Genomic DNA, 22,818 nt, shown 5'->3' with positions numbered 1-22,818 from the left:
CAGGTACTCCATGTTGCCTGCACCGATTCGGCTTGTGTTTTTTTTTTCAGAGTACACGCATATTTATAGCGATCAAGATTAATGTAATGTCGGAATTCTCCTTAAGTGTTATAATAGTAGGGAAAACCCTGCGTCGCGTCTCCTGGACGTGTCGATAGGGAGTTTACTGTGTCTTTTCGGAGACAGGGCTGGGCGATATGGAGAAAATCAAATGTCACGATATTTTTGACCAAACACCTCAATATCGATATCGCCACAATATTGTAGTGTTGACTATTGGTGCTCTCACAAACTATTTATACAATGACATTTTTGATAATAATCATCAGTAATGGGGATATAATGACTAAGTGGGTAAAGGCAAATAATAGAACAGTTACAACAGTCTGGTAAGTTCAGAAAATGACAACACTTTACTGTAATGCAGCCTTTAAAACCAGGAAAAGACAACTCTTATGCAATAGTACAATATCCAAAATTAAAGACAATATCTAGTCTCATATCTCGATATCGATATATCGATATAATGCCCAGCTCTAGTTGGAGATCCACCTGTATTAGTAGGTCCGATGCAGTGATGTTGTCCTGCAGTAGGTGTTTTTGCAGCGAAATAAAGCACACATAATTTGAATCGAAACAGCCAAGTCGTGGTGACGTGAGCTTATTAATGTTGTTCTAGTTGCTGATTATTACTGTCTTTATTTCCTTCCCACCATGGGCCCAGACCAGCCATGTGTGTGCTGGAGCTCTGTGACCAGACTCATGCGGCAGTCAAAGCAAATTAGCAGCAACAGAGACACAAATACCTGCTATTATCCCAGCATCAGTAATCGCCTTTCATTAGCACGACTAAGATCTTCTAGCCAAACACAAGGCCTTCAAGTTGCGGCGTTGGAGTGGAAAGACGTGTATGTGCTGGTGCTGCTGTCCCGGTTTCTCCACTACGAACATGTATACTAACACACCCTCATACTGTAAGAGAGGGAAGGGATTCATTCAACTTTGATTTATTTGGGCCTTAGGTTCAGCACTATTGTTCTCCACAGTCATGCAAATAAAGCACAGTGAGTTCACAGTGAGATGTAGACATGGAGAGAGAGCATGCGAGCTTGGCAGCCTTCCTGTTTCTATAGCAACCGCCGGAAAATAAACCGCTGTGGTTGTTGGCTGCTCGCCTGCTGCTGAAGGGACTCTGGTCAGTGTGTCTGTATAAACAGACTGTACACAGTGTGTCTGTGTATGTTTGTAGGTTGCTGGTATTGTGAAATTCTCCACGTTTTCATCATTTAACTTGAGGTGGAGGATCCTTTTCTCCTATAAAGTAGCTGATTCATTCATCCCTCCTGTGTGTAACCATGTCTGTGTTGTGGCAATCAAATGAGTGCAGACCAGGGTATACATGCATCCTTACCGGGCACTCTGCATGTCAACACCCCTTCAGATTTCTAAAACCTTGGAAGAGGGGGGGGGGGGGTGATGTCATATGCTGATTTGCTAATCTGTGACATCATTACGCAATTATTTGCATGAAGGTTAGTGGTTGTGTCAGCCAGGTAGAGAGAAAGAAATAGAAATCTTTAGCCAAATAATCACAAATTCAAAACAGGAATTTATTTTACCTTATGATTATTACTTAGGTATCCTATCTTTGATGTAACAAAAATAAATTCTACAAAGGGAGGGATAAAGATCAGTAAAGAATTTTTAAAGAAGCCTGGCTCGCCCGTGGTCAGGCCAGCTCAGCGGCGTCTTTCTCCCGTCGTGTCCCGCTGTCTCTCCTACTTGTTGCCATGACTATCATCACAAGTACCCGCACACTGTATCTTGTTCCCGGTTCTTCTTTAATTCTGCGTGGACTTGACAAAGTATGACCGTAAATGGTCATCCTCACATTAAGGTGATGGTGTGAACAACCTTTCTTTGTATAGACAACTGTGGTGACATTTCACACATCATTCACACATCAAATATATATATGAAAACAGAGTGGCTGACTAGCTCACGCACATCCCATATATATGTACTAAATCCACATTGTATTAACAGTACACAACCAGATGCAAACACACACCAATACAAAAAGAAAAAAAAAAACCTATTCACACACATTCTTAGGATTATTGTGATCTAACTAAAGTGCAGAACAGGTTCTGATACATACTGACAAAAAGGCAATAGAATGCATGTTAGGTTATTACATTTTAAAATTACAAGAAATATATATAAAATCGGGAGTTAGAATTTAATGAGATTGATTGGTGAGACTCATTCTACCAGATGTCATGTATAAAACATGAATACATAGAGTGAATGAGAAGCAATTCCTAATGTAACACCAAAATGTATACATATTGAATAGGTAAATTGGTAAATATAAATGATTAAACTGCAAACCCGTAGCCGCCTACTCTACCAGGTGAGCTACCCGCCCGCTGCTGCCTTTCATGACTTGTGTGATGTCGTACAAAAGGGATCGGTAAGGTGCCAAGGACATTATTGCTGTCAAAATTGCAGAAAAATTACACTTCACGTATCCGTTTCGTAACTTGGTCAAAAACACCTAGTCATGGCGTCTTCTTCCTCACCCTCGTCGTTTGTTTACTTCCAGTAGCGCCAGCCCCATGATTGACACTTCATCAACATTTATTTACATAAAAGTTGATCAACAATGAAGTTGACATTTGGCAGCTGTTGTTCTTCGGGGGAACTCCAGCGATTTTGTTCGGTATTTAGAGGAATTTAGAAAAAAAAAATAAAAGAATCAAATAGCGCCATATTTTTGACCAAATACCTCGATATCGATATCGCAACGATATTGTAGTCTTCTTCCAGAGGGAGCTGTGTGAGGTCCAAGTCATGTCACATGAGTCGGCATCGGTTATAAATGACGAATGAATATTTTTGTATTTTTCTTATTGCCCATTATAAGTGTTGATATTGATAGTTTGGGAAATGCACAAAATCGGCTTAATGATATCAGAAAATATGGGCCCGTCGATATATCAGTCGGGCTCTATAACTCAGACTAACCCCTACTGTGGAAAACATAAAATGTTGACTCTGAAGCTTTAACACAACTATAAAGCATTGTCATCAGAGCAAATGAAGGACTTATCAATAATTGCTTTTATAAGCTGGTAATGTGTGATGGTGCCCTGGAGAATTTGACCCACCATGGTGCTTTTAGACAGACTTAACTCTTGTGTTGTCTTCCCGTCAAAATGGAAAATCAACACTTTTGTTGACGCTTTTTATCAATGTTTTAAACTTTTGTTAACGTTTTTGTCCCTTTTTTTTTTTTAACCTTTCTGACGCTTATATCTATGTTTGTCACTTTTTTTGACGCTTTCAACACTAACTTATTAACTTTAGCTTTACAGTTATTTTTGTAATTTATGGTCAATAAACCTCAGTATAGGAAATCATACTTAACGTTGGCGTTAGAGAAGCAGAAATTAGGAATTATTTTGACTAAAATTAAAGGAATGGATGTTAATGGATAATCAGACTGGAATATGTCAACTTTTACTCTATACTCAACTTCAAAACCACTTCCATTTCTTTTTAAATGCTATACAATTGGAAAAAAACTCCCCAAAATTAATGAAAGTAGAGATTTGTACTTGCCAAAGAGCGTTGTGTGGAATCAATCATGTTATTTTGGATAGTTAAAAAGAACATTGATATAGGAAAACGGGTCAATTTGACCTGAGGACAACATGAGGGTTAAAATGCTCAAAGGTTACTTTCTGATATGTCGACAGGATGAAATCTCTTTTGAACAGAACGTAACATTGCTGTTCAAGCTGTTTCTGTTGTTCAGTGACAGCTATCAAACCCATAGATGGGAATTTATTTTTTGAAATCTATAGAATAACTGGAAATTGACAAGGAATTGAGTAACTGCGTAAGGTGCACTCAAGTCTAGTCTAAATCCTCGGTGTTCCACTTTCGGGATTGCTCCGGTGCCGCAGGAAAAATCTCTGGATGCATGTCTTTTTAACCGGTGTCTGTTTCCTTCCTCTTTCTTTGTGTTGACATTTCTGAGCACTATGGTGAACTGCTCCTCAGATCTCCGCAGGCTAAATCCAGACAGCTAGCTAGACTATCTGTCCAATCTGAGTTTTCGCTCGCATGACTAAATCAACTTTTCTCTGATTCTCTGCCACAATTTTATTGACCATGACAAAACAAATTGGCAGTACCAAACAGATAGCTTTGGCACCTACAGCAAATTGCTCATCACCACAAGCCTGTAAACACAGAGGCTTCAATGAAGAGAAGGGAGAGCGTTGCAGCGCTTGGGAGCGCTTTAAAACCTATTTCATACAGTCTGTTCAAAACTCACAGAAGAAAGTCGTAGCGTTTGTGATGCAGTCGGCTCGTAAAGAATTACATAAGAATCAAAGTCATTAACCCTCTGGTCAAACTGACGCGTTTTCCTATATAGCAATGTTCTTTTTACCACCCAATTGTAATAACCCAAATTTAACATTCTTCTACTTTCATTCATTTTGAGGTGTCTTATTCAATTTTATAGCTTTTGGAGAGAAAAAAAATCGATGGTTTTGAAATAGTATTGAGTAAAAGTTGACATATTCAGTCTGTGATTATCCATCAACATCCATTCCTTTAATTTAAATCTATATAATTCCTAATTTCTGCTTTTTTAACTCAAACATTAGGTATAATTTCCTATAAATGAGGTTTATTGACATACATTTCTAAAACAATAATAAGTTAGTTAGTGATACATAATAAAAAACGTCAAAAGTGTTAAACTTAAACATGTCGATTAAAAGCCTCAACAAAAGTGTACGATGTACAAATCGTGAAAAGGCTTAATTGAGATTGAGACGTTATATTGATTAATCGTGCAGGCCTAGTTCCTTCCCGAGCCTACGACGATTGTGATTGGTTGCCAGAAAATCTAATAAACCCCAACACTTTTTTCTCCCTTCCCAGAATGCTATGTGGACTAGCCAGACCCTCCTCCGCTCCACAGCGTGTGGATGGTTTGGCAAAGTGAGACTAACTGAAGTCCAACATTCTTGGTACCAAGTCTGCATTTGGCCTGACGGGTGTTTGTCCCTACTTGCTTGTCTGTCCCCATCACCTGTAGTTTTTGCAGCATCAATTATTGTTGCCACTAGCTGGCGACCATTTGATCATGTTAAAATTGAATGCTGTTCTGCCAAAGCAAATCAGCAAAGCTACGCAGAATTTTGACAGGGCCTTGACAGTAGCAACCAGGGTTCCTCACGTCTCCGTCTCCAACCTTTCTCCTCCCAATGCCAGTTTAAAGACTGAGTCAGTTCCAATTCAACAGCCTAAGTCTGCCAGTTCAGGTTGCCATCATCATGCCTCCTTTTAATTTCTCTCTTTATTTATTTCCCTCTGCCTTTTTTTTTTTTTTTTTTTTTCTACCCTTTCTTGGTCCAGTTCAGAATGACATTGGTATTAGCAGTTCCGAGTTGCAGTTAGATTTTCTGCCCGTGCATCAGTTTTTCTGTGAGTCTTGAGAACAGTTACAGGGAGACCGAGGTCATCAAGGGACACTTGCTTATCTACTAAAATGCAGTACACGTTGACAGTGTATCTCTTCACTGCAGCTTTCAGCTGGATGCTGTCAGAGATCTTGCCGTACTATTTATACGCGGTATCTTTCCCTTGTGTGTCTCTGGTTGTGTTACACCCTGCAGGCGGTGTTGTAAATCAATGAGCAGGACTGCTCGGTAATGTTGGATTTTACAGGATCAGCGTGATCAGAATTAACCAAAACAAATTGATATCCCTGGCTTTAAGAGCCACTCGGATGATTTTTCACATCAAGTTTGCCTCCGTCGTGGTCAGTACTACTCATCCCGTGAGAACAGTTGTATAATATCTTCTGTGGCTTTAGAGGAGCTTTGTCAAGTCAGTACAGGATGGATACCCGACCCGAGCCCGACGGTACCCGACGGGACGGGCCGGGCCGGGTGCGAACAGATTTTTAGAAAGGATGCTCGGGTTCGGGTCGGGCTCGGTCACATCAGCGCGATAAGGCATTGAACATTTTGAACTTAAAACAGCTTATTATGTAGGTAATGGCGCTTGTTGCCCCGTGTGCATTGATGCGCTCATCTGTTGACATTTCCGAATGCCTTCCTACAGTTGCTTAATAAAAGCGGGCTTTCCACACAAACAAACGTGCATGTGTCATTAGTATGAGAAACAAATGCGATTTTAACTGTGTCGGGCTCGGGTCGGGCTCGGACATAAATATCTTAATGCCTGTCGGGCTCGGGTCGGGTTCGGTTACTGCTCTGTCGGAAGCGGGCCGGGCACGGACAGAAAAATCCGGCCCGATCCGCACTCTACAAGTCAGAGAGGAAAAAAACACACCGCAGGATTAACTCAGTTTGGGCTGGGAGACAAATACAGGAATCCTTACAACTCAGTGGTTTGGAGTTTAAAAGGCGTGAGCAGTCACTGTAGGGCTGCACAATTAATCAAATTTTAAGCACGATCACAATTTTGGCTTCTCACAATCAAATTTGCATGATCAAGCGTTTTTCTTTTTTTTTTGTCCTGTTTGTGTTGTTTTTCAGACAACAGCAGTGGCCAGTGCTAGTTAGTGTCTGTTAGCTCACAGGGCTCTAGAGTGCTAGTTAGTGTCTGTTAGCTCACAGGGCTCTAGAGTGCTAGTTAGTGTCTGTTAGCTCACAGGGCTCTAGGGTGCTAGTTAGTGTCTGTTAGCTCACAGGGCTCTAGGGTGCTAGTTAGTGTCTATAATATAATCTATATATATATATATATATATAATATATATATATATATATATATATATATATATATATATAATGTCTGTATAAAAAAAAGTCTAATCAACCAAAACTTTCGCGACCCCCATGCAGTACCTCCACGGACCCCCTAGGGGTCGCGGACCCCCTGTTGAAGACCCCTGGTCTAGAGTAACTGGGACGTGTAGGGACTAGTGTTTGGGGGCTTAACTAGGGCTGGGCAATATATCAATGTATCGATATCGCAATATGAGACTACATATCGTCTTAGATTTTTTTATTTATCGTAATATTGTAATATGGTGTTTACCTGGTTTTAAAGGCTGCATTACAGTAAAGTGATGTTATTTCCTTAACTTACCAGACTGTTCAAGCTGTTCTATTGTCAACCTTTACCCACTAAGTCATTAAATCATTTCTGGAGAATATTTATCAAAAATCAAACACATTAGGGCAGGGGTCTCAAACTCAACTTTCTTGGGGGCCGCTGGAAGTAGAGTTTGGGTTTGTCTGGGCCGCATCAAGTATTCCAAAAAAACCCAACTATTTCCTCCAAACAGGGCGCGGAACTGCCGGTGCTATAAGCCCCTAGATCTGATATGGTTAGTGAATTTCACAACAACAGACATCACATTGTCAAACCTCAGGCATTTGCCGCAAAGAGTACTTAGCTAGCTTGACAACCGTTACGCCACTGTCAGGAGACTACTACGGTAGCCCATAAGTGACAAGCGCAATGATAAAAAGTTTCAGAACGCGCGGGCCGCACTAACACTTAACTTTGATGTCAAGTAGGGGGCCACAAAATATCATCCCGCGGGCCGCAATTGGCCCCCGGGCCGCGAGTTTGAGACCCATGCATTAGGGTCTATCAAAAAATAGACCCTAATGACCTATATACATAAACCAAGAGTTATAGTAGTTTGTGTTTATCCGGGGATACATGAGTTATGAGTAAGTTATGGTGCATCTCAGGTAATGTACGGAGTAATCCAAAAGTAATGTAACTAGTAGTGTAAATAGTTACTTTTGGCAGTGAGTAATATAGTAAAGTAAGGGATTACTTTTTTGTTAAGTAACTAGTAATGTGTAATCCATTGCTTATTTTGACTAACAACCCCAACGCTGATCATCACACATTACATTTTGTGGAAAATAAATTGAGAAATTGTAATGGAATACATTGAAGAAATGCCAGTTTTGAGTAAGTAAATATATGATTTCAAAAATGACAACAAAGCAGTCCTTCTCTTTGATTGTAAAATAGTCAACTGTATTATCATTACTGCATATTGCCCACTTCTAGCCTCTGCTGCATTGATTCTGACCATAAAAAAAAAATCCTTCTCTTGCAACCGTTAAAATGTGATGGCAGAGCTGGAGTGATGCTGCTGTACGTCTTTAAACCACTGAACTATGAGATTTGTAGACTTGTTTTTCAGTATGAGAAATGTAGTGAGAAATGCAAAAGAAATTTTGATCTGGCAGGAAATCACAAGTTCTGTTATGCAAGGGTGAAAGTGTGCTGAACTACAATCTACATCAAAGTGTGGTGAGACTACAGTTATTTAGCACTTTCTAATCCATCCAATATGTCCAGTCCCGAGTATGAGTGGTTAATGGCAGTTAATGATAACTTTGCCCTAGAGCTGGCCAATATTTCGATATTATATTGTGATATGAGACTAGATATCGTCTTAGATTTTGGATGTTGTAATATGGCATAAGAGTTGTCTTTTCCTGGTTTTAAAGGCTGCATTACAGTAAAGTGATGTCATTTTCTGAACTTATCAGACTGTTGTAGCTGTTCCGCTATTAACCTTTACCCACTTAGTCATTATAGCCACATTACAATTATCATTGTGTAAATATTTTGTGAAATCACACACTACAATATTGTTGTATCAATGTTGAAGCATTTGATCAAAACATTGCGATATTTGATTTTCTCCATATCGCCCCCAGACCTACTTTGCCCCAAAAGAAAAGACCAGAACAATGTCAGAGAGAGGGAAGAAGAGTCCTGCTATAAAATGATCTAGTCGTTTTTCTTTCTCTCTCACACACACACACACACACACACACACACACACACACACACACACACACACACACACACAGTTCTGTCAGGGAGAATTTATGGTGTGCCGCTTGGAACAGAGAGGTAGGACAAACTGTGTGTGTGTGTGTGTGTGTGTGTGTGTGTGTGTGTGTGTGTGGATAGAAATAGGGCTCTGTTGATTTCAGTAGATTGTATACAGTAGCATCAAAGACTTTACTCTCGCTGTAAGTGGTTGGTCCTATATTAACAACTGTGGTGTTAATCACACCGTTGACGTGAAAACTACAATAATATCTGAAATATCTCTGCATACCGACGTCTATAATTGCTTAAAATACACACAATTTTTTAGAATTTACTTTTTTTCCTTGTTGCACTGCTGAAAGCAAATTAACCCTTGTGTTAGTCCCGTCTAAATTGAAAATCAACACTTTTGACACTTTTTATCAATGTTTTTAACTTTTTCTTATATATTTCTCCCTTTTTTTCAACACTTTTGACGTTTGTTTTTTGTTTTTTCAATGTTTGTCACTTTTCTGAGGTTTTCAACACTACATAACACAAACTTATTAACTTTAGTTTTACAGTTATTTTTGGAATTTATGGTCAATAAACCTCATTTATAGAAAATAATACCTAACGTTTGAGTTTGAAAGGCAGAAATTAGGAGTTATTTAGACAAAAATTAAAGGAATGTATGTTTTTTCCTTTAATTTTAGTCTAAAACATTCAGAATTTCTGCTTTTCTAACTCAAACATTAGGTATAATTTCCTATAAATGAGGTTTATTGACCATAAATTCCAACAATAACTGTAAAACTAAAGTTAATAAGTTAGTGTTAAGTAGTGTTTGGAAAAACACATTGAAAAAAGGAGGCAAAGTGTCGAAAAAAGGGACAAAAATGTTAGCAAAAGTACAACAAAACAATAAAAAGCATCAACAAAAGTGTTGATTTTCCATTTTGACGGGAAGACAACACAAGGGCCAAATAAAAGGGAATTGAATGGAGTCCATAGAGAATAATCACTAAAGGTTGACTTATGTTTCTGCAGAGGCTTCACGCGTGTGCGTGCGTACGTGTGGGGAGTGCGTGTTCGAGCGAGTGAGAGAGAGACGGTGATTAACTTCACAGTGAGAGAAACATAGCGTCTCCCCCTGATTTCATGTTGTTTATGCAGGAGAACCAGGAAATGCAAGTTACCGAGCCACGCCCGAGCAACGTGAGTTCTTTGAGCGGCGCACGTCAGTCTGCGACCCTCGCAACGTAAATGCTTTAAAGCGTGCAGCGTCCCTGTTTTAGTTCCATTTCACAGCGAAGACTTAACATTTGCTGGTTGCTGTTTTTTTTAGTGAAAAGCTCTGACAAACCCAGTACACTAAGCTCAGTATCAAACAGCAAGCAGACACAGCTAGAGACTAGCTGGTGACCACAGTGGAGCATTTTGCAGCTAAAGAGACAGATATTTTTCCTTAGGAGTTGGTGGAGACCAAAACCAGAGAGAATATTGGACTTATATTCATCATGTGCACAAAGACACAACTCCTAATGTCAATGTCAGCTGTCACTGTTGCTCCGTAGTAACTGCTGGATGTGTAAATAGGAAACGAACATGTTTGCCGTAACAACTTCATAAGGTCAATGTTGTATAGGGTTGTACGGTTTTCTTTTTCTGCTGCCCCCAAATGGCCAAAAGAAAAACCACGTCAATGCAGCTTTAGAGATTTAATTCATTACCAAGGACAACTGTCTGGCCAAATGACATGCAAAACATTTTGACCTACAGTATGTGCACAATTGGTTCATTTACATTTTAGCATACATTTAGCATATTATTTAAGCAGTTGCACATTTCGTTTTCCCATCCTGTATATATTTAAATATTTGTTCTTATATTTTATTCTTATAATTTAGTCCTATTATTATTTCATGTATACTGTATGTATGTATAATTTTTCCTAGTATCTCATTTATATTCTGTGTTGTGTGACTAATGTATGTACGTGTGCTGCTGTAAGACCGTAATTTCCCATTTTTTTGGGATCAATATCTATCTATCTATCTATCTATCTATCTATATCTATCTATCTATCTATCTATCTATCTATATGTGCTGCTAACCAGCTAGCTCAACTGCTTTGAACATGACATTACCCCTACGCAATGAGGCAACTCTACTGCTCTGCTGGTTCTTCTTCTGGGTTATCTGACATAACCTGTTTGAGTCTTATGTTCCTATTGTTCTAGGCTTTCAATGCCTCACAGCTCTTATGTATAAGTTTCTGATACCAAACAAAGTATTGCATAACATGTTACCCGTACAAAAAAGAGGGCCTGTGCAGTGGTCCTGCACGATTAATCGTTATAAAATTGCGATCTTGATTCACCCTGTTCATGATTTTAATTTTTAAATAGATTTTTTATTTAATGACTTTGATTCTCATGTAATTTTACGAGGCGACCGCATCACAAACGCTACTACTTTCTTCTGTGAGTTATAAAAAAAAAAGACAAAGTATAAAATAGGTCTTAATGCTCTCCCTTCTTTTCATTGAAGCCTCTAAGTTTAAGGGCTTGTGGTGATGAGCAATGTGCTGTAGGCGCCAAAAAAGTGTATGTCTTGTTTTGTCATGGTTAAAAAAAAACATGGCAGAGAATTATGATTATCAATTCTAAGCAAAGAAAATTGTGATTCATATTTTCCCCCGAATCGTGTAGGCCAGCTGTGCAGTTAGCAGCACTGTGCAGACAAGACGGCACCACCTACGGAAACTAAAATGTCTTCAGCAGTGCATTGCAAAAACACCACATTCTAAAGACCCCAACATGCAAACAATACATATTTGTACATAGAAAATACTGTGTATCTTAGTGCAAAAGAAGAGTGCAGTACGTTGAGGTAGTGCTGAAACCTGCACTGGACCAGACATGGAACCAAATCCCACATTACCCACAACCGCTGCAGAAGACTACAGGGGAAACATTGAGTCATTGTCTTGTGTTCCAGTGGTTTTCAGACTCTGGGTCGGAACCCAACACTCGATCATGATAGGTTATAAATAAGTCCCCCAGATTGTTCTGCAGGAACGGGGGATGGCTTTAAACTGTAAAGCCACAATTTTGTATGTAAGCCTTTGTACACTTTGGATTAGGCTGTACCGCCATTTGAGTGTAACCCCCTTACAAGTGTGTGGGCACTGTTGGGAGTGTAAAAACCGGACAGTAAAGGTGGAGACAAACCGTAGCCTTTAAACTACATGAATGTAAACAGAGCAAATGTGTTGATAAGTAGGGATGTGACGAGACCCTCAGCTCATGAGACGAAACACGAGATCGGGCTCGTGAGAACGAGGGATTTTAACACGAGAACTCTGATGATGAAATATGACTGGGATACAAAATGAAAACCAAGCACTGTGAAAGTTTTTGCCACAATCTCAAGCGTCTTCTGTAGAACTCACCTCTTCATTTGGGTCTTAGTCTGTTTCTTTAAAAACTCTTGCTTTTTAATGTTTTATGTAAAACACAATGAATTGCATTGTTGCTGAATTCCTATCACCCACAAACCCAATTTCTCCTTGTAGTAAAAAACAGACAGATAAGGTCACATAAAGGCCTATATACATATCCAGATCATCTTTCATTTCTTGGGGAGTGGGAAAACAATGACACATTAATTGAGAACACTCTACCACATTCAGGCAGGCATGTCAATGTGGTCCCAATGTGAACACACTAGTGTGTTTTTGTTTCCAAGTTTGCAAGAAATATTAGTAAATGGGTTTATTTAACATGTCTTCTCTCTCCCTGCAGGCTGCTTTTTGGGACTCTGTATCCTGCATACTACTCCTACAAAGCTGTCAAGACAAAAAATGTCAAGGAATATGTAAGTACATAAGCACCACTCAGCATGTGTGGACGACCTCCTTTAATTTTGTATGCTTCTACTACTCGTGTACACACACACACACACACACACACACACACACACACACACACACACACACACACATTGTCCACAGGCAGTGGATAAAAGAACACAGAGAAGAAAAAAAGAATATGTATAAAAAATAAAAAAATAAAAAGAGGAAGAAAAAGAAGGTCATGGGGCCATCACTAAATCAAGACAATTTTTCTTCCAATGTTTTAGGAAAAATTGGTCTGGCTGGCTAAATAAACACACCATTTTTTCCAACGCTTTTCACCCAGTGCTTTTTAAAATTGTATGGAGTAAGTCATGTTTTCCAAGAGATGCAGGTGTTTAAAGGTTCAATGACATGGTGCTCTTTGGATGCTTTTATATAGACCTTAGTGGTCCCTAATACTGTATCTGAAGTCTCTTTTATATAGACCTTAGTGGTCCCCTAATACTGTATCTGAAGTCTCTTTTATATAGACCTTAGTGGTCCCCTAATACTGTATCTGAAGTCTCTTTTATATAAACTTTAGTGGTCCCCTAATACTGTATCTGAAGTCTCTTTTATATAGACCTTAGTGGTCCCTAATACCGTATCTGAAGTCTCTTTTATATAGACCTTAGTGGTCCCTAATACTGTATCTGAAGTCTCTTTATATAGACCTTAGTGGTCCCCTAATACTGTATCTGAAGTCTCTTTTATATAGACCTTAGTGGTCCCCTAATACTGTATCTGAAGTCTCTTTTATATCGACCTTAGTGGTCCCCCAATACTGTATCTGAAGTCTCTTTTATATAGACCTTAGTGGTCCCCTAATACTGCATCTGAAGTCTCTTTTATATAGACCTTAGTGGTCCCCTAATACTGTATCTGAAGTCTCTTTTATATAGACCTTAGTGGTCCCCTAATACTGTATCTGAAGTCTCTTTTATATAGACCTTAGTGGTCCCTAATACTGTATCTGAAGTCTCTTTTATATAGACCTTAGTGGTCCCTAATACTGTATCTGCAGTCTCTTTATATAGACCCTAGTGGTCCCCTAATACTGTATCTGAAGTCTCTTTTAAATAGACCTTAGTGGTCCCTAATACTGTATCTGAAGTCTCTTTTATATAGACCTTAGTGGTCCCCTAATACTGTATCTGCAGTCTCTTTTATATAGACCCTAGTGGTCCCCTAATACTGTATCTGAAGTCTCTTTTAAATAGACCTTAGTGGTCCCCTAATACTGTATCTGAAGTCTCTTTCCCAAAATTCAGCCTTGTTGCAGAATTCCAGCCACTAGACCCAGTCCCACAATGAGCTTTCCTTAGTATGTGTCATTTCTGAGCTTTTGAGGAGGAGAGAGGGGGGGGGCAAGGTAGAGAGGGTATGGCCTTGACCAACTGCCACTTTGCTCGTTTGAAAGCCATGATGTCTCTCTCATGGGTGGGCCAAATTCTCTGGGCGGGCAAAGCAGAGAAAAAAGAGGTAACCTTGCCTAGGGCTGCACGATTATGGCCAAAAAGATAATCAAAATAAAACGGCAAAAAACACGGAGGAAGTTATTGTATGCAACTAACTTCAGTTTGTAGAGTAATAGCGTGTGAGACGGCGCTGCTGGACCTGCAAGAGATGCGACCCATGCACAGAATATCATAGTTCATAATAATGCAGCGCAGTGACGCAGTGATTTAATACACACGACGTGTGTAACTCCACTGACCCACCATTTGACCCGTGCTGGACCCATTCATAATGAGTCAGCCGTCACTCTGTGAGTAGCATATACGTCCATCGCTCTCCCTCTGTCCCTAGGTCTTTTAATCAGTTATTGTTGAAAACAAGTAAAGGAGCTGTCTCAGAGATACATTTAAAAAAATATATATATATATAATTCTTCTGCCAAAGTCAAGAGGGAGCAGGGTCCATCTAGTGAGGTCATCATATATGGTTTGGTTAATAGCTGATAGACATCCTAAGGTAGCCGTAATCCAAGGTAATTTATGTGAGATAAATGCCAATTAAAATTAAACCTTGTGAAAATTAGTAGAGGTAAACCAGGGTCCTGGTCTGTGATTGGGACAAATACGTCATCCGCGTAAAGACTTATTTTGTTATCCGATAGTTATACCTTTTAGGCCGTTCTCTCGCAGAATTAATTGAGCCAAAGGTTCAATAAACAAATTAAAGATACTAGGGCTGGCTGGATAACCCAGCCTACAGCCACGTTGCAAAGTTATCGAGTTAGAAAGTCAGAAAGACTACCGTTGACCTTTACTCGTGCAGTAGGAGGAGAATAGAGATGAGTCTCTTGCCAAAATGCTATGTTGACCTTCTCCCTTTTCAGTTCAGTTATCATTTTACCTCTTTTGATCCAATTAATTTAGTTCATTAACATTCAAAGATAGTATATTATAATGTTGGTGTTGCATTGGTTGTTTGCTCTAGACCAAATGTTCAGTTTCTCTGCAAACACAATTTAAAAATAACCTTTTTTTTGTCGTGGTATACTTTGTCACATGCCACAATAAACCTCAAGAACACACTTTATTTCTCTATTTAAATAAGCTGGTCTGCATTTGAGAAGATACTGCTTTTTCCCCCGCTGCCCGCCTATAGTTGCCACTCGCCTCTTCTGTGCAGAGAGCTTTGCATTTATTTGAACCAAAGCAGGAGCTCTCAATGTCTTTGTGCATGTGATCTTGGCCAGTAACTTGTTGACACTGCCTGTCTGCTACATTACATTTTTGCGTGCGTGTGTGTGTGTTAACCATGCACAAACAGTGTACACGCTCCAGCATGTGGAAGTGGGATGTGTCCTTCATTTATGTTGTTGATCGACCACACAAACCAAACAGCTTTAATAGGCATCTCCATCTATGTAATAGCTCTTTTGCAGTTACCAAGAATCATGTGTGCAACCGTGTTCTTAAACGATGTGCAAATTAAACGATCAAATTATTGCCTTTAAATCAAGCATTTATATATAACTCCTGAAGATACAGTTATAAATCATTGGTCTGATGATGTTCAGTACTTTCCAGGCGTCTAATATTAGTTTTGTAATGTAGAATGCAAAACAATTAACACATTCATTTTGACAGCCCTAGTAAATACCATTTTATAAAAGAAAAATATTTCATATAGTTTGTGCTTTTCTTAATATCTGTAATAAAGTTTTATGTTGATGATAAAATTGAAAATGCCTTTGTCAAAGAAAGTGTTCAATTGAAGATGACCATTGGATTTGATTGTACAGTAGGGCTGCACAATATTAGGAAAATATCTAGTTGTGATTATTTTTTAACAATATGAGTCACGATATTGGAGAAAATTATCATTTTTCTATCAGTATTCTCATTTTTATTGAAAATATATATATTTTAAAAAAATGGCTGAAGTGTGTTTTTTTTTTTTTTTTTTTTTTTGTTGCAAGGATCTGTACCAAATTATTTAGTCTGTAGGATAGGATTGTAGGATGTAGGCTGGGATGTCTCTGCAGCACCACAATATTATTTTAGAATGGTTTGACACATTTTTTGCCTTTTAACAAATGCTATTTGGACATTGCACTAGTTTATGTTGCGATTTTGATATAATTGAGATTCATTGTGAAACACAGGCAGAACCCGACCCAGCTTCGCAACCTAGACTGAAGCAAGACGTTATAGAGTGGTACGTTATTTAAATGTTACCAAATGAATCTTTTATACATAACAATTCAATTCTGCACTGTCTCCTGGACATGGAGATACAACCATCTGAACTTTTAAGCTCTAATTAGTTTGGTTTGAGGGCGTACAACACTAGCAGCTAGAGCATTATAACGTGTTTTACAAAGTGACACAAAATGACGTGCAGTTGTCACCGAAGTAAAGACTGGACTACAATAGAGCTGTTCATGAACAGTGTTTTAAGTTGGAGATACCAACTTTCTTTGGGGTGGACTTTGGGCTTTTTCACTTTGTAAACCTTTCACATGCACAAAAAAGATATGTACCGTATTTTCCAGACTATAAGTCGCTCCAAAGTATAAGTCGCACCAGTCAAAAAATGTGTCACATTTAATTAAAAGTGTATTTCACAAAATCCTAGACCAAGAAGAGCATTTAGCACACAGAACAAATTACGGTAGGGATGTTAACGTAACACATTAACAGAACATCTTGCTTTCAGCCTACAATTAGCTTCCTTTTTCTTCATTGCAGTAAGAGGAACCAGTCCCTCACAAGTTTCTCACTCACTCCTACTGCATATTTTACTACCTGCAGTTTGTAATCTGCAGACAGGGATTTTCTTTTTGGAGGTATTTTGTTTGTGTTTAGTCTTTCTCAGTTGTCATAGTTGTCACAAGGCTAGAGCGCCCTCTCGCGGCCATAGACGATAATATTTTCAGTACTAATAAAACATTTAAAAAACATGTTCAGTTATACACATTGGGATATAGAAATCGCATCGGACTATGAGTCGCAGGACCAGTCAAACTACAAAAAAAAGTGTGACTTATTGTGTGGAAAATATGGTAACACAATAAAGGAAAGGGTATGAGCAAAAAAGCATAATATGAGAACATTAATAGAATATTTTTTTTGATTTGTTTTTTGAATTGACAGCTGGATCCCTCCGATTCCATGATATATAACAGTTATATGTCAGAGATCCGACTCTGTGAATGTGTCACCTGATGACAGCATTCAGTTAAGGAAAACAGCCGTCTGTGTTTGTAGAACTTGGGTTGACTTTTTGAAATCATTGGAATTGCAGAATGTGAAATGTGTCTTAGCATGCCTTTCCATATGACCTCAGGTTTGGATGGTGTTACGTCCTGTAGCTATACAAGATGATAGATGATGGATGTAAGGCCTTGAGGGCGGGGGTTTCTTGGTGAACTTTGCTGATGTAAGTAATGTCAGTTAGAGTGAAATTCCAGTCCGCTGAGTTAGTAACATATTCACACAGTGTTGGCAAACCGTGAGCTGTGATTCTTCATTTAGCTTCCTCTTTGTTCTCCTCACTGACTGCTTCTGTTGCTTGATCTCTGCTAGTACTGATTCCCAGGTCCACGTCTTTGTTGCATAAAGCAGTTGGGTTGGTATAGGTAAATTACCTAACAATTTCTCTCAACAATAGAGTTTTCCTCTATAATACCATTCAATAATGCTCATATGCAGCCTGTTATAAATATGTACTACACTACTCAGGCTTATGCATTGTAAATGCCACTATAAGCATGTGTTTGTTTCTACATGGGGGGGTTCTGCTCACCAGTTTCAATTCATGAGCTGTCAATGGGGGGTTGTTATGAAAACTGTTCTGATGATACTTGCAAATCAAGTAAAGATGCAACAACAAAAGTGATGGACCAGCATAGATGAACAGTTGTTGATGACATTTCTGGAAGCGAATTGCAATAAGTTGTGAAACTTACTGTACGGAATTACCTGTACTACCATAGATCAGTTCAGTATAATATCCATTTTCCCTGCACAAATTTTCATCTCATACTCAGCTCTTAGTCAAGAACACTTTCGTAACTTTTTTTTTATTTTTTTAACAGAAATGCACATTTCTTTCATAAATTATTTCAATGCCTTTATTTTTGCACTTTTTTTTGCAATCTCTGTTAAGCTACTGTCATTGGGACTTAAAACTTCCTACATATGTTTCAAATAAAAAGTCTACCAGGAAGGGAGGGATTATGCCCTTTCAGCGACTGGGAGGCTTTTAATGTAAAACAGAGTGGTGGGAAAGACAAGACTCTCTTGAATCTGTCACTGCTGATGGAGTAATTTCATACATGTCTATGATCCCTATAGACACATACAGTACACAAGCCACCATGGATTTCCTTGTTAATTGATGTGTTTTAATTGGCTGCTTTGTTTCAATGCAGAAAACGTTTTCTACTCCCATTTACTTTGCACCCATATGGAAACCTTTTAAGTAGACGTGAAACAAGTAGTCAATTATTTTCTCTTGGGACATTGTAATGTTTTTTTTTTTCTTAGTGTTTTGTGACATGTTATGGACAAAACTATTTATCGATCAATTGATTATGAAAATAATTGCATTCCTTTTTGCGATTTAAATTTGAAATCTGTAGAACTCATTAAGTTCTTAGATTATTAAGTTAGTACTCATTTCAAATATTTAATTTTTTTGCTAGATCAGAGCCATTGTTAGTTTAGAAGTAAAAAAAAACATGAATCTAACATATTATTAGTAAATATAAATCAGCCTAATTTTGGTTAAAACAACAAACATGGATGATAGGCTTACTGGCCTATAGGTAAGGTAGTCACTGAGGTTGCCATCCATAGTTAATCATAAGTGCATTCCATTTTTACATTACATGTCATTAAGCTGATGCTTTTATCCAAAAAGACTTCCAATTGCTATATATCAGAGGTCGCACACCTCTGGAGCAACTAGGGGTTGAGTGTCTTGCTCATGATGTATCACAGTGGGAATCAAACCCAGATCTCCCACACCAAAGGCATGTGTCATATCCACTGCGCCATCACCACCACCTGTGCGACAACTGATGTTTAACATTAAAACACAATTTTTAAAATCATGGCAACAATAATTTTATTAGCTTACTATTCTACGCATTACCAATCCATTTGCATAGGCTTTAGGCCTTCCTACATTGTAATGTAGGCCAACTTTAAAATGCAACTTCATTTTATACAATATATGTAGTAGAGGGTCTCCCTGCACCTTCTCCCTTTCAGTTAATGGGTCATTGACTTAAAAAAAAGTTTAAATTCTGTGCACAAAATTAAACTTGTCGGCAGGTGGAGCAAGTATTGGTCAGTCCCCACTGCTGCCCAGCTCTGTCTTCGTGCTTTGTCTCCCAAGTTTAGCTTTACCAGTGTGGCTGTTAAGAGCTGATGTCAGTTTTTTTTTTTTTTTTTTTTTCCTCTTTTAATGGAAGGCAGTTATTCACAGACGGGGCCAATAAATGTCTGCCATTGCCTCAGGAAGGCAAAATGGCTGCTGTATATTTCACTGAGGTCGCGTCTTAATGTCCTCCCTACTGATGAGATGAAGGAAGCAGGGAGGGAAAGAGAAAAAAATGCTCTAAGAGACAGATAGGGGTATGAAGTGGAAGATGAAAGGGAGAGGTGGAAGAGAGACAGAAGCGGTGGAGGCTCAAGTGGCTTGAAACATAAATTAGATGTCCTCTCCATCTCACTCTCTCCTCTTTACGTGTGGTGTGTGTGTGTTGTGTGTGTGTGTGTGTGTGTGTGTGTGTGTGTGTGTGTGTGTGTGTGTGTGTGTGTGTGTGTGTGTGTGTGTGTGTGTGGTGTGTGTGTGTGTGTGTGTGTGTGGTGGGGTTGGTGTGTGTGTTGGTGGGTTGTAGGGAGTTCACTATGAGGTCACCAATTAAGCAGTCCAGCAGTAATGTGAATCATACTGCAGGCTTTTGTGATTTGAGAGTTTGTGCTTGTGAGACAGGTAAATGTGTGTGTCTGTGTTTTATGTCTTCTCCCCTTCTCAACACAGACGTTACTCCCTCATCCACACACACACCACACCACACACACACACACACACACACACACACACACACACACACACACACACTAGCTAGTGTCAGTGTGTGTTCAGTCATGCGGCAGCAGCCGGGTTTGGCTAATACCGCAGCCTGCCATGTGACTGTCTGCCACCGTCTACCGCTGGCTTTGATATGGAAATCCAAGCAAAAGAGCCTGGAAAGCCCTTAAAAAGGGACGGAGGGAGCTAGAGTGCAGGGAGGACGGCGGAAAGCATAAAAGCAAATGGAGAAAAACTCTTAAACCTCTGTTTCACTACTACTGGCCTGAGAGGGAAAGAAGTGCAGGATTAAAGGAAGAAGAGAAGATTAATACCATATTAAAGCTGCAAGCAGCGTTGGACGGGCCCTCGCTCATCTGCGAGCGTCGGTGTTACTGGCAGACGCTGCTCCTTGCGACCGTGCAGTTGCGCACGCTCAGACACTGCAAATCGTCAGCAATGAAAAGGGAACTCCCTGCTGAGTTCAATGATACCTCACACAAGACTCTACCTTAAATGGGTCACTAGTTAATAAAGGGGGCGTGGCTGCATCATAAGGAGTGGGCCAAACATCACAAATGAAAACTGAGTTCAATGATACCTTACACAATAGTTACATCAAACGGGTCATTGGTTATAAAAGGGGCGTGGCTACGACATAGGGGGCGGGCCAAACCAAGACCAACAAAGGAGTTCAATGATACCTCATCCTAGATCCACCTTAAATGGTTCAAAAGTCATAAAAGGTGGCGTGGCATACACACATGGGCGTGGTTAAAGTATTTGGGGCAGCTCAGTATCACAAGTAGACTACACATTCATGTAAAGTCAGTTTTATGTAAATCGGATGAGGTTTTTCATATAAGGCAAATTTCCTGCCAGTGGGGGGCACTATAAACAAAAGTGAGACGTGAGAAATTTCGGGAAGATATGACAATGTACATTGAAGTTACAACAACTTCTTCGTTCATTGTTAAATGCTCAAAATGGCCGCCACACCACGCCCACACCATTAGACGAAAAGTTTTTAGAAATCTCTAAATCTCTAGGAGGAGTTTGTAAAAGTATACCTTGACTTGTAGGTATACCTCCTGTTGCCACAAGGGGGCACTATGACTTTGAGCCAATATTGGTGTATAGATCCTGAAAAGTTTTAAGTCTATTAGACAATGTACACTGAAGTGACACTCACTTCCTGTTTCGATGGCAAAACTCAGGTGGCCATTCCCTATGACAAAACTTTTCATCGTTTAATGTCTTAAAGTAGATTTCTGGTCTATTGTTCAGCGTTCTCTCTGTTTTTGTGCGTCTATGTAGGTCCGATGGATGATGTACTGGATTGTGTTTGCCCTCTACACTGTGGTGGAGACCATCACCGACCTGACGTTGGCATGGTGAGTTTCACACAGATAAACACACATATGGTCATATCTCTGAAAACATCTTAAGAAACAATAATACACAACAGGCAACAATTTCTTACTTAATCGTTATCTGAAACTCATTGTCTCAACTGTACTCCTCTCATATGTACAATGTGATTTGGTGATAGTAGAATGACAATTCTATCACCAGTGGACATTCCCTTGCTGATATTATTTATGTTGATATATAAATTCCAGTGTTAGCTAATGCAATTAGAAAGGCCTTTTATTAATGAGTGACAGATGGAAGAAAGTTAGGCAACACAGGTAGGAACACGTAACCTGGGGCTTCTCATAACATACATTCAGGAGTGAGTCTTTGGTGTGAGTTTTTTTTCTTGTGTGTCCACTGTATTTCACAAACTGGGATGTTCCATGTAGTCGTTGATGTAAATAATTCAAAACAGAAAATATTCACATTCGACATCAACAGGCACTAAATTATACTCATGCCTGAACAAATGTCTGTACAGGGGTACATAATCTTAAAGCCGGTGTTTCCATGTGCCGTAAACGGGACTGGGTTTGTGGCATGTTCCAATCATAGGCACTAGGGCTGTAATGATATGCAAAATAAAATCAAAATCGCGACACTTAGCTTCACCAACCAGAATCGCAACACACCCCTTCCAACTCCCAGAGTTATTCTTTTCATCCAGATCCAATGCTACCACATCTTTAAGTTACTATTAGTATTAATTGCTAGCTGGCTGGGGGCTGACTGTGGATGTGTCCCTGGGGAGTTATCTGTTATATAACTGTGTTGAAAAGTGGGATGTAATCAATGACAAAACAGTGCCTTGTGGCAGAAACAAAGTTCTATTACGTTTACTGAGAACCCAAAAATAAAAAGAATCGAGGTTTGTATCAAATCGTGGGTCAAAAATTGGGAGAAGCACCAAACCCTGGGTTTGGTGTATCATTCCAGCCCTAATAGGCACCCAGGTATCTGAAATAACTTTGACCCAGCCGATTCTTACCAGCATCAGATTTTCTACTCTGTACCTGGTGTTGTGCGTGTGAGCCTGTCGGACCTGGGGGAAGAAGTATAATGAATAATTTGGGGCTGCTTCACCATCTACAAGTTAACCTGAAACCAGCCCCACGACT

At 39.3% G+C, this 22,818-nt stretch overlaps 1 protein-coding gene across 1 annotated transcript in view; it reads left to right on the top strand.

Annotated features, from left to right (window-relative positions):
- The window catches only part of reep3b (receptor accessory protein 3b), a 49,003-nt gene that overhangs the window by 6,427 nt on the left and 19,758 nt on the right, over nt 1-22,818 (top strand). The window contains exons 2-3 of the mRNA XM_032502937.1: nt 12,657-12,729; nt 21,602-21,678. Of these exons, the coding sequence (XP_032358828.1) occupies nt 12,657-12,729; nt 21,602-21,678 (150 nt within the window). The remainder of the gene's footprint in view (nt 1-12,656; nt 12,730-21,601; nt 21,679-22,818) is intronic.

The sequence above is a fragment of the Etheostoma spectabile genome, chromosome 21 (assembly GCF_008692095.1).
Source record: "Etheostoma spectabile isolate EspeVRDwgs_2016 chromosome 21, UIUC_Espe_1.0, whole genome shotgun sequence".
Classification (NCBI taxonomy): domain Eukaryota; kingdom Metazoa; phylum Chordata; class Actinopteri; order Perciformes; family Percidae; genus Etheostoma; species Etheostoma spectabile.
Note: the sequence above shows the minus strand (reverse complement) of the source record. Positions and strands in the feature narration are given on the sequence as shown.